Source organism: Triticum aestivum, chromosome 7D, assembly GCF_018294505.1.
Source record: "Triticum aestivum cultivar Chinese Spring chromosome 7D, IWGSC CS RefSeq v2.1, whole genome shotgun sequence".
Taxonomy (NCBI): Eukaryota; Viridiplantae; Streptophyta; class Magnoliopsida; order Poales; family Poaceae; genus Triticum; species Triticum aestivum.
Window position 1 is genome coordinate 619,209,960 of NC_057814.1, and position 12,570 is coordinate 619,222,529.

Here is a 12,570-nt window from a genome sequence, read left to right on the forward strand (position 1 = left end):
GCTTGCCCAGCCTGACGGCTGGTGTGGATGATGACCGCTCCCTCATCAAGTCTGTCGAGCTCCTCACCGGACTCAGGCTATGGTTGTACAGACTGAAAGCCCCTGCCCGGGGAGGCATGCATGCTGGCCTGGATCCCCTACCTAGAATCTCTCAACCTATGATCCACGCGGTGTTTCCTCAAAAAAGAAAAATCACCAACACCAACCACAACCACAAAAGCTTGGAAATTCGCAAGCATCGGCATCACAGCATCCATTCTTCAAAAGAAAAAAAACGCAGGAAGCGGAAGTTTCAGAAGATGCAGAGTGTTTATCGGCCTATGTCACATCACTCACCCAAGAATCGAATCATGAACCATCAAACAAATTATTGAATCCAGATGAGATCCTGTAGAACCAACAAGCAGCCCAAAGTTTGGACAAAACCAGATAATTATGTATTACTAACGCCACTTTGTATGGCTGGTTTACATTTCCACATGGATCTAGTATGAAACCAATAAGCATTATAGCCGTACTTTCCATATGACACAGCTTGTGACATCCGAATTATTGATAGCATATATATAATTCCGATGGGACTTTGAAAAGGGCAAAAGTTGGTATTTCTCCAATCACAATAAAGGTACAAAATTGAAATCGAAATGGACTTACAAATTCAACACACTAGCAAAAATGAACTACAGGTTGTTAGTAGTAGGAGTAGCTGGTCACCATACCTGGATCTCGTCAGATCTATACTCCACAGTTTCGTCAGCTGCTCTGACATACGGATTTGCTATGTTGGGCATAGCAGCACAATATTTGGTGAGGAGCAGGATGTGGGTGAGAAACTCGCCACCATTGCTCAGCTGCCTGGCGTGGAATCCCCCAGTTGCATTGGTTGCTGCGTAGCACAACATCTCCACCCACACTGTTCCGAGTATTACCAGCTTATGTGTGAGCTCCAACTCCATGCGGAGCATTGTGTGAGCAAGGCTGCATGCTTTCACCAGCACAGCTTCGCCCGGGTAAGCATCCCATCTGTCTTGCGTCAAATCATCATATAGTTCTCGTATATACCCAACACGTCGTTTCATGTAATCCATAATTATCTGGTGAGGCGTACCCACATTATCTCCAGAAAAATCCTCAGCATAAGAGGTGGAGGTTAGGCGAAACAGGTTTCGGACAGCTGCTTTCATGGGCAGAATATCAGGGTGCTCGATGAGGAGGTACATCATGTACTCGGAGAGAGTATTGACTGCTTTAGCCATTTCCTCATCCTCGTTGGCCAGTTGAGATTTAACGGCAGGGACATTGAGGAAGGTGCTTGTTGCTAAATGCCAAATAAGCACGCTCTTCTGAAATTCAAAACTCAGGCTCCAATTGAGCTGTTGGAAGCCCGTTAACCTGCGAGCCCAGTACCCATTCCGGATGGCCACATCTTCAATTTGTACCATATCAGACTTTGCACCTCTGAGCAAGTCCCATACAAACTCCTTGACGGCAGGTGAAAGCTTGGCATGTTTGGTGTAGTGAGCTTTGTTCCACAATTCCCGAAGCCTAATCCATTTGGCTATTCTTCCCCTGAGCTCGGTCTCATCCCTGGCACAGAAGGATATGAAGTTATACTGCCCGACAGAATTGGACCACCTTCCATCCTTGACGACGAGGAGATGGTAGCGTGCAAACAGAATCGCATTGGCCAGCCACTTCCATCCGTACCCTTTCAAGGTGGCATATGTCCAGGTCGATCCAATCGCCTTGAAAACAGATGCAACCTCCAGTGCACAAGCTCCGCCCAGTAGAGCAAAAGTGATTACAATATCGGGTGTGCTGTAACCATCACTTTTGCCTTTTGTGAAGAACACAAGAGCGGTGAAGCAAGACACAAGGGAAATAGCACGGATGCAGTAGCCATACCATGTGTGGATCACTTGTGCCTTGGTATACAGCATGTCATACATAAGGGCTAGCTCCACCTCTATTGCCTTGTACAGCTCCCGTGGATATTCTTCCGCATGGCCCTTTAGTAGTCCAATTGTGGTACCACTCCAATCTATGAATGCCTCATTCCTGTCAATGATTAAAGGCTTGACAAGTGCATAGCGCAACGCATGTGCTGCCATCACAATAAATGCATAAATTCTAAACTGTTTGTGTTTGGTGAAGCAATCTACTATTGTTTCATCAACTGATTGCATGGGCCCTTCAAAATCTCCAAGGTTCATTTCCGTGTCTTGCCCAGGCATGGTAATAAAACAAAAAAATATGTACTTCAGGACACGGCTTATTTTTTTCTTTATGGCAAAGAGGACAGAGCTTTCTTTCTTCTTTCCGGCAAAGATAACAGAACTTTCTTTCTTCTTTCCGGCAAAGAGAACAGAGCCACTTGGCCCTTTGGAACCCTTGCTTGCACACTTCAGTGCCCATATCCTCTCGCCGTACTTGATAAATCCGGTGGCCAAAACCAACATAGCGGCGGGGATAAAGGTCGCCCCGCCTGCAATGATGTACTTGTAGAGCACATACGCGGTGCCGGCGACCTGCAGAAACATATTTAACAGATGGCGCCGCCAGAGTTCATTGTCCTCCAGGGCGTAAGCGGTGATGGTATCCTGGCCACCAAGGTGCAGCAGGAGGAATGGCGCCCAGAACGCCACCAGCTGGTGCTCGCCGGACGATTTTTTCGTCAACGACGAGGACATGTTCCCCAGGGCGTACGTTGCAACGACATCGGCAGACAGATACACCAGCCAGAGGAGGGCCTTGAGAACAGACGAGATGCTGTAGCGGCGGATCCCTGCGAAGAAGAAGAGGATAACCTGCAGACTGAAGCTGGCAACAACAACAGCTTGGATCTCCCACTCATTCCACAGTTCCATCCAAGATGGCATCGGTGCTCCAGTTTCACCCATTGATCATACGACAACCTGCAAGCAAGAAATTAATATAAATACATACATACATATTGGAATATGTCACAGTATATACTGCTTGAAGAAATAGTATAGTTCACCCGCCAATGAATAAATGCATACCTGTTAGAGAGCTAGATCCGGCTGATAGAAGGAAAGCTGCAACACAGAAGCGCAGGTAGGAGGGAGAGCTCAGGAGTGTGGTACAAGAAGAATGGGAGGATCCGAGGGTATGCATATGCTTATATAACCAAAAACAAACCACCCAGATCCGGTTATTGCGTTCCGAGTAACAAGTTGGGTAGCCTCTGCCCGAGTATCTTTGTTATTAAGGGAGTACCTAGAACTCATCTAGATGAGACGTAATTTGGTCTCATTCACCTGAAAAACAAGAACGGATACAACCCATATCAGCATACACGCATCTTATAGCACCACATCCAATGGCTATAAAAGGTGAATGAGACCAAATTAAATCTCATCTAGATGAGTTCTAGCAAAACTGTGTTATTAAAGTGATTCTTATAAGATTCTCCAACAGCTGTCTGCTATCTTTTTTTTTTCTTTCTATATCATTTCTCTTAATCAGAAACCGTTTGAGATTTTTCCTATGTCTAAGTCAGTTCAGTAACAAGTGCTACTAGGTGAAAGTGCGAGTTTTTTTTTCTGAATCAAGTTAGACATAAGAAAATTAAATCAACTTACACTTTGGTATTTTTTTGTCCCACCAAAACAAGTGTGTTGTACTTTCTTTTTCAAAAAAACACACACACTCAGATCTACTCCCCCCGTCCGAGAAAACTTGTCATCAAAATGGACAAAAAGGGGTGTATCTAGAACTAAAATACATCTAGATACATCCCCTTTTATTCATTTTGATGACAAGTATTTCCGAACGGAGGGAGTATTAACCAAACCAGCAAGTACAAACACTCCTGGAAAAGATAAAATTACGTCAATGAAGATCTCCACGCTGGATCCCTCCGGCGACCACTGACTTCACCAATGCGATTGGCGTGCACTGCCTGACGACAGCGGCCGCTCGAGCATACATCACCTTCGCTGTCCCACAACAACTCTCCAAGGCCTCCACAGCAGGCCTCCTAGATACGGACCTCCCCACCCGGCGCCACGCAGGCTTAGCCTGACGGCAAGCCCTGGCGACGGCAGGAGGGGCAGCCGCAAGGTGCCGGCTTGGGTTTCTTATTCGCCTGGCTGGCTCATCGCCTCTGAGAAAACCATTCAATACCTTGATTAGTTGGTCGTAAGAATGTGAAACTTATTACTACATTAGTGTGCAATTTTTCACTTTGTACGTTATGTATGGAGTGATTGCGATTTGAGCAACATTAAACCGAACAACCTAGACAGCCCACGTGCCATGAAGTGTTGTTCAACACCGTATGTGTGATGGCCGGTTTAGCTAGGCCCACAGGGCAGTAGTTAGGGGCTTGGCCCACAAGTTATCTTAGGTTAATTCTTATGCAAGTTATCTTAGGTTAATTCTTATGCAAGTTATCTAGGTTATAAATATAGGCTGTAAGACTCTTTTTGGAATCAAGCAATAAGAAGAATATTATCTCTATTGCCCGGCTTCCAGAGGAGCCGAAACCCTAGCCGCCGCCGCCATCCTCCTCCCACACGACGGCGCCCAGCCGCCGGCGCGCCGGCTCATCGCCTCGTCCTACTCCATCCTTCCCCTACAACCTACGGAGCAGGTCCGGTAGGATCCCTGGTTCTACCAATTTGGTATCGCCTCGCCCCACTTCCAGCGTGGGCGGCTGCGTCTTCGCCTTCGCCGGTCTACACCACGGCTCCGGAGCAGCCGACCCCGTTTCCGCAGTTCAGCGGGCCATCTGGCTCCGCGGGTCCCTATCCGGAGTACTCCGACCAGGCACCACCCGCCTCGCTGCTCCGCACCTCCGAGCCAGCTCGACACGGCGCTCCGACCCAGACACCGCCGCGGTTCGCCAAGATCGACTTCGCCACTTATGACGGCACGGAGGATCCCCTCAACTGGCTCAACCAGTGCGACCAGTTCTTCCGCGGGCAGTGCACACTTGCTTCGGAGCGGACCTGGCTTGCCTCTTATCACCTCCGCGGCGCAGCCCAGACCTGGTACTACGCCCTCGAGCAGGACGAGGGCAGCATGCCCCCTTGGGAGCGCTTCCGCGAGCTCTGCCTCCTTCGCTTTGGGCCTTCGGTTCGCGGGAGCCGCCTGGCGGAGCTCGGCCGCCTTCCCTTCACCTCCACGGTGCAGGACTACGCCGACTGTTTTCAGGCCCTGGCATGCCATGCGTCGAGTGTGACGGCGCAGCAGCGGGCCGACCTCTTTGTCGGTGGACTTCCGGATCACATCCGCATGGACGTGGAGCTTCGGAGACCCCAGGATCTCCAGTCGGCCATGTACTACGCCCGCACGTTCGAGCGTCGCGCGGTGGCCATCCAGCAGGAATCACCGTCCCGGACCGCTGGGTCGCTACCCGGGTCGGATTCCGCGCCGGGTCGGCCTGCGCAGGCTTCTGCGGCACCCCTCGCCGCGACCGCGGCGCGCCCGTTCCGCCGGCTCACCTCAGCCGAGATACTCGAGCGTCGCCGCCAAGGGTTGTGCTTCAACTGCGACGAGCCCTACACGCCCGGCCACGCCTGCCCGCGACTCTTCTACCTGGAGGTTGCAGACTACATTCCGGAGGACGCCGTCGCCGCCGACCTGGCCACCCCAGCTGTCGAGAAGGTGTTTGACGCTGGTTGATCGCCTCGAGGAGTTCCGCAAGCGCTTCCCCACCTTACAGCTCGAGGACGAGCTGTTTGTGCAGGCGGGAAGAAGTGTTATGGCCGGTTTAGCTAGGCCCACAGGGCAGTAGTTAGGGGCTTAGCCCACAAGTTATCTTAGGTTAATTCTTATGCAAGTTATCTTAGGTTAATTCTTATGCAAGTTATCTAGGTTATAAATATAGGCTATAAGACTCTTTTTGGAATCAAGTAATAAGAAGAATATTATCTCTATTGCCCGGCTCCTCTGGGAGCCGGAACCCTAGCCGCCTCTAACCCTAGCCGCCGCCGCCATCCTCCTCCCACGCGACGGCGCCCAGCCACCGGCGCGCCGCTCATCGCCTCACCCTACTCCCTCCTTCCCCTACAATCTACGGAGCAGGTCCGCTAGGATCCCTGGTTCTACCAGTATGCATCTATCTTCAACGCTCTCATGGTCTCAAACAAAGGATCTCTCTGGTTCACATGTACACATGTGGTCCATTGTATTCCAGTGGGAATCCCGTGACCAAGTTGACCTACAAAAACGATGAACGGGGGACAAGTAGTACAGATGACAGATGGGTTTACTTTCATTTCTAAAAGGGACTTGGATCTGTTTACTTGGTCTTCCATATTATATGGCGTGCAATTTGATTGCAGCACGCTCAATCATCGGAGGAAAAAAAGATCCATTAATGGGTCCATCGGAAGTTGGGTTTTTAAATGAAAACTACTGATGCATCGAGTGTGCATATGTACTATGTAGGCTGTTGGGAGGCGAATACAATGCATATGAGATGCACTAGCAGACTAGCTCCAGCTGAAACCCATGAGGCGCCCATGAGAGCGTTGAAGATACGACCATTTCTTTTTCTTTTTCTTTCTCTTTGATTGTGTCCTCCCTCCTCCCTCGAGTAATTTTTAGACAAGTTTCAACAATTTCCAAGTAATTTTTAGACATATATTTGGTGTACTATAGCGAGCTTCATGCATGAATGCAGGCCTATGACTGAGCTAGATTCAACTGATGATAGCAAAGCTTAAGCTATATATAACACAGAACCACAACAAAAATTGAAAGGTCCAGGAGGGAGGGCTCAGGAGAAGTACAAGAAGAATTGGAGGATGGGGTGTATGCATATCCATATATATCACTTAAAACAAACCAGCCAGTTCCGATTCTTCTGTTCCAAGTAATAAGTTGAGTGGCCTGCTCTTTATTTTTATTTTTTGTCATTTACACAGTAACGTTTGATTTTACATGTAAATTCTAGAGAGATTCTTTCTCCAACAGGTGTGTACGGCATCTTTTTTCCTCCAACGCTCTCATGGGTTCCGATCTGGTTGTTTTTACATGTAACTCTAGAGAGATTCTTTCTTTCTCCAGCAGGTGTGTACTGCATCTTTTTTCCTCCACCGCTCTCATGGGTTTCGATCTGGTTGGCACATGTGCATGTGATCCATCGTATTCCAGTCCAAAACCCGTTAACCAAGTTGGCATACAAGTAGTATAGGAATTATAAACGGGGGACATGTACACATGATAGGTGACTTTACTTCATTTCAAATAGGGACCTCGATCCTACGGATTCCTTTACTTGGTCCTTCCATATTCTATGTGTGCAAGTTGATTGCATCCATCGGGAGTCGGGGTTTTTAATGAGGCTTTAAGGTAAGACATCGGAAGTTGGACAGCACCAAGTGTCCATGTGTACTATGTACTCCTATTGTTTTCTAACGGCAACTTGATTATGGACTGTAATATGATGGATATGACCGGCACTAGCTCCACCGGAAACCAGTTAGGGAAAAAAAGCTCTATCTGAAACCTACGAGAGAGCGTTGAAGATGAGACATTATTTGTGATAGATACTGACATACCTTGAATTAACTTCAATGGAAGGGGCCATCTGAATGTTAAGCTGCAGATTTTGGAGCTCCACTGGGAATGTGCTCACGAACGAGAATTTAGGACCGATAGTACGCCGCTTGGTTGTGTAATTAAGTTTGCTCCTACCTATTCAATACAACAAGGTACAAAGCTTTTGTGTTTCCGAGAGAGAGAAAAAGTACGCCGCGCAACCGTACTGAGGATTGTTTTCGGCAAAGGGTTAAGTTTGTTTTCGCACCTGCGTGCGGAGCAGCCAGCAGCAGTTGATATTGTTTGTTGTGCATCTTGGCTGGTTTACCTGAATTCACATGTGAGACACGAAACATTAGACTTTGTTTTATATATATCACACTGCTGATACATCAAAATCTTACCTCCACTGGAATCTTACAACAGATGTTTGCAATCGTTTGAACAATGGCAAGTTATAGTGGCTACTATTAAACACATCCTACTGGATCATGCATGCACACTGTCAGAATGCCTTCTTTTCTTGTTTTGCTACTGTGGCATTGCTTCTTTGACTGCTCCATCGATGGCCCGGTTCAGTGCGAGAAAAGGCACAACCAAAGCGCCTACCAAGAAACGGGACTGAGACATGAATATTTAGGAGACGGGAAAAGCAAAGTTCAAAGACCGAACAGTCAAAGAGAACCATACCTCTGAAGGATCTTCATTAGGTTTGTCATTTCAGAATTCAGATACAAAAAGAAAGACAACTTCACTCCCACTCAATCCAAGCAATGCAAGCAAAAAGAAAGTCCTTGGCTTTCCCCTGGTTCTAGTCAATCACAACTTCAGAAGACGAGCTTCAATAATCTGCATTCAAGAGGGCAACTAAATTCAAAATATTTGAAGTAACAAACATTCAGGCTGGTGACACTGTTATAAACGTGTTGTCTAAAATTTACTGGTACTGAAGGAGCAGTATTTTTTTCATTGTTTTATTTTTAAGACAGAAAAGTAGAAATTGTTGTTGCCGAATCGATCGAGAGGAGGAAACGAGCGAGAGAGAGATGAACCAACGAGAGGAAGAAGACACTGGTATGTTTTGTGCCGTCGAACTCGACAGCGTTTTTCTGTTATTCCTCTCTCTGAAAGTATGGCTATTACAGAGGCTAACAACTGGGCTAACTAACTCCCGATCATCTTCCCACGATCCACTTGTGCCGCGCCATCCCACGGCTGCGTTTCGTGCGCCTAACTGATCGGGAGAAAAGATCAAAGCAAAACAAAAACGGTGAGTCTGTGCATGCAGCACAACTCTGAACCTGACTACGTGCAACACCTGACAGACCAGGCATGCATCTGTTATTCTAACAGCAAGCAAACTAACTGACGGTGAGCTTAGCTAGAGCCTACAGAAATACCTCTGCTACACCCCTCAAGTAATAGAAGGGATCATTGCCCTTGCCTACACATGGGCCATAGCTCCAAATTTCTAAGTCAAGGCATTTGCTTCCAGAGACTGATTTCAGAGAAGCTAACTTTGTTCCTCACGATATGGAAGTAATTTATCTTCCAGGTTTGCAGGTGGATCATACATGGCTTCTCTTGAATGAATCTTCATCAGATTTGCCACTTCAAACATAGATAAGAAGAACATCTTCAGTCCGGCTCAGACCAAGCAATGCAAGTAAAAATTTCACAAGACAATCCATGATCCACCTAACTCTTTGTTAAACAACTAAGCAACCAATGACCTATATGCAGTTCTGCACTGCACTACACAAAAGACAAGTAAGAGTATTCCAGCTGCCAGCCTGCCACTTTCTCAGATATTTTGGTGGTCACCTTCTGAACCCTGCCAGCAAACCACAAGCGTTATTCTTTCAGATCGACAACAAAGCTAATATTCGATCAAGATTATGTGTGTACAAATTGTGTAATTAAGCCCAAGGAAAACAAAATCCAATATTCCCACAAGACAACGAATCACAGAATGAGATCCCTGATGAACAAAATCCAATACTTGCAAAGTATAGGGTTTTGAGTCCTTGTTCATCCACATGCATCTTTATGCAATGTACTTAGCAGTAAAGCAAGCTTAAAAACGACAATGTCATTGTCAAAAAAAAAATGTAAAAAACATTCCTCAGTCTAAACCTTACCAAAATGGAGATTTTCACAATCACGGGCATTTCAACACGCCCACTTGGGATTATTCCTATAACTGGCATAAAGATCAAACCAGGTCATTAAGCCATAGCTACGATTCAACAGAGCAAGATCAAAAGTTACATAGCACCAGGGATGGCAAACAACAGAACTGGTAAAATGAATGTAAGTTCCCGCATGATTGCATGAATAATTTAAAGAGATTGTCCCTACCTATCATAAGATTTGCAACTCAACTGAAATACTCTTAAAGAACAATGAGATACTCATGTTGGACACTGTACCAGGGTATGAATTATGAAGTGCCAAAAGCCAGAGACAATCCCAGTTCCTTACAGTCCACCACTTTAACCTTCTGGGTTTTTGTAAGATGAGTTGGTATCTTCTAGAAAGAATTCAAATGATTTGTTGGACTCAGTCAGACTCATAGTCTGTAAATTGATATGTCCATGCCTATAGAGAGTATGTTCAACAAAATCTTGCCGCTGACTCCCTTCGGAAACATGTCAAGATTTGTTGTGCGCTCCAATATCTTGATATTGTCCTTTGACTTTCTTGTGGAATATAGCTATCCGAAAACTGATGGCTGCTGAATCCTGTCGAACACCTTTCTTGCGTACTCATAGAGTCCACATTTGGAGTACATCTCAAACAAAGCCACAACAACCAAGCCATTGCATCCATGCCCAAACCAAAGGACTGTTCCGTGCAGACTTGCCAACCCCAAGCCGCCCAATGCCTGCACACGCATTCACAACACTTGACAGCATGAAGTAGTTGGGCGCCATGAAATTGCTTTCAGTTCTGAACTCGGCAAAAAATTGGATGGCCTCACACCCAAGCACATTCTGTGCATATACAGACAGCATCGAGCCCCGTGACACCGCATTCCTCGCCAGAGCAGCCATACCATCAAACACTGCACGTGCACTCTTCACATTTCCAGCCTTGCCATACATGTCGATGAGCACGGTGGCAACGACAGTGTCAGACGCGTAGCGTTCAACCTCAGCACGGGCATGCACTTTCCGGCCAAGTCCAGCATCAGCAAGGCGTGCGCGCGCGCTGACGGCAGTCGAGAAGGTGAAGGCATTTGGTGGCACACCTCTGTGACACATATCATGGAAGAGGGAAACAGCCAGGCGGAGGCGGGGTCGGCCGGCGCCAGAGTACCCGGACATGAGAGCTGTCCAGGAGACCACGTCCCGCTCGGCCATTCCATCGAACATGTCATGGGCGTGGGCGGTAGCGCTGCATCGGCAGTAAGAAGCAATGATGTGGTTTCAAGAAGAGACAGCGGAGGCGGTGCCGAACTTGAGGAGCGTCCTGTGGGTGGCGGCTACGAACGAGTGGTTGCTGGCGCCACGCAGTAGGTGGATAAACAGCGGTGTGACCGTGGCTGCGGTTGATGTCCCCGCCATGGGAGCAGATTGTTATTCGAAGGTTATTGCCTTACATTCTCTCAAGGGATCAGCCCACCACTAATACCTCTTATTAATACCATATATGAATGTAGAATTTGGCGCAGCTAGAACCTCAGCCGGCAACCCACAAAAAGAAAGTAATTCAGAAGAACTACTGAACAATCAATACAAATCTGCAGGTAAATATACAGGCTGTCCTATAATCCGAGCTAAGAGGGTCCAAGGTTTCAGTTGACTATTAATGTGCAAGAAGTGGGTTTATTCGGCATAGTTTGGCGGTAAACTTGCAAAGGTTGCAGTCTCTTACATCAGAGTACAACTCCATACTTGAAAGTAAAACTGCATAAATGACCACCAGCAAAATTAAGGATCTTAATCAGTTGAAAGAAAGAATGTGGAAAAGGAGCAAACAAGACTGCCGTTCACCCATCTTTACACATGGCATAACAATCCAATTTTTTCTAGGAAATAAACCTCCCTTTTGACTTATGTGGCTTTTATCAAACAACATAGAGTGGTAACTGATCAATTTAACACTATCTGTTGTTTGTTAGTGAGATAAGAATGTAGCCACTCCTCATTCTAACTCCAGTTCACAACCATGGTAGGGATTAGGGGGGAAATGGAATAATTCCCACAGTTTCAGATCTGCGGAGCAAAAATCATTAGAGAATAACATTTCAGTCACCTCATTATTAATCACTAAATCATGGGATCAGTTGCCTCCTACTACCTGATACAAACTAACACAGTTATCAAATTTTCTCGTTAATGACTTCTAGCAATCTCCATCGAAAAAGAGAGAGAAAACTTTCACCACCATTTATTGATGTCTCTAAGTAGAGCTACTATCGACCCAACATGAACTTTAAGCATATTACTAAGCTAAATATGAAACCTGAATTCCCAAATCACCACGGTGCCATCAAAGAAACTCACTGCAGTTGAAGACACATTTATTCTCTCAGCAGTCAGCATCAGAAAGCCGACTATCCTAATAGTATTTCTAACAAATTTTATTATCAGCCTGCAAATTAATAAAATTTTGATGGACTAATTTGATTAGCAAGTCGCAGCAGCAAATTGCACGAAGCGAGCTAGGCAAGCATGGAAACAGAACGGAGCTAAAAGGTCAAGCTTTGAACAAGCCAAAACCCGGTCTGCAGGGACCCAGTCCTTTACCTAAGGGGGTGTGGAGGCGCCGAGAATCGCCCAGCGCTGTCGACGGAGAGATCCAACGGTGTGGTGTGGCACGCACCTTGGAACCGAAGCAGAGGATTTGGGCGCACTGACACAGCTCGGGCCATGTCGCGCGAGGAGCTCCCTTCTTCGACGGACCGGCGCGCGCCGGACAGCTGGTGGCGGCGGGTGAGACGGAACCCCCCACTGCCGCACTCTTCTGGTCTCCGCAACCTCCTCTCCTCGTCGAGCTCAAGAAAAGCGGCGGAGTCTGGATGAGATTTTTTTTTTTTTTTTTGAGAAA

The 12,570-nt window shown here is 46.9% G+C and overlaps 1 protein-coding gene across 6 annotated transcripts; it reads right to left on the reverse strand.

Moving 5' to 3' along the window:
* Positions 1 to 582: 582 nt before the first annotated feature.
* LOC123170530 (uncharacterized) lies at positions 583 to 12,564 on the reverse strand. Of its 6 annotated transcripts, XM_044588387.1 has the most exons (10): positions 12,270 to 12,564; positions 9,657 to 9,718; positions 8,916 to 9,349; positions 8,206 to 8,364; positions 7,920 to 8,120; positions 7,784 to 7,843; positions 7,536 to 7,671; positions 3,855 to 4,129; positions 3,024 to 3,281; positions 583 to 2,915 (listed from the first exon to the last, which is right to left on the reverse strand). In XM_044588387.1, exon 10 carries the CDS (start codon positions 2,898 to 2,900, stop codon positions 711 to 713), a length of 2,190 nt encoding a protein of 729 aa, XP_044444322.1. In that variant the 5' UTR covers positions 2,901 to 2,915; positions 3,024 to 3,281; positions 3,855 to 4,129; positions 7,536 to 7,671; positions 7,784 to 7,843; positions 7,920 to 8,120; positions 8,206 to 8,364; positions 8,916 to 9,349; positions 9,657 to 9,718; positions 12,270 to 12,564; the 3' UTR covers positions 583 to 710. The 6 variants fall into 6 exon arrangements, with proteins under 6 accessions (XP_044444322.1, XP_044444323.1, XP_044444321.1 ...); XM_044588388.1 differs by lacking the exon at positions 9,657 to 9,718 and having other exon boundaries at positions 12,346 to 12,564; XM_044588386.1 differs by lacking the exon at positions 9,657 to 9,718.
* Between the last annotated feature and the right edge of the window lie 6 nt (positions 12,565 to 12,570).

Excerpts from the sequence above, each read along its gene's own strand:
- LOC123170530 (XM_044588390.1), bottom strand. The coding sequence starts at position 2,900 with ATGGGTGAAACTGGAGCACCGATGCCATCTTGGATGGAACTGTGGAAT.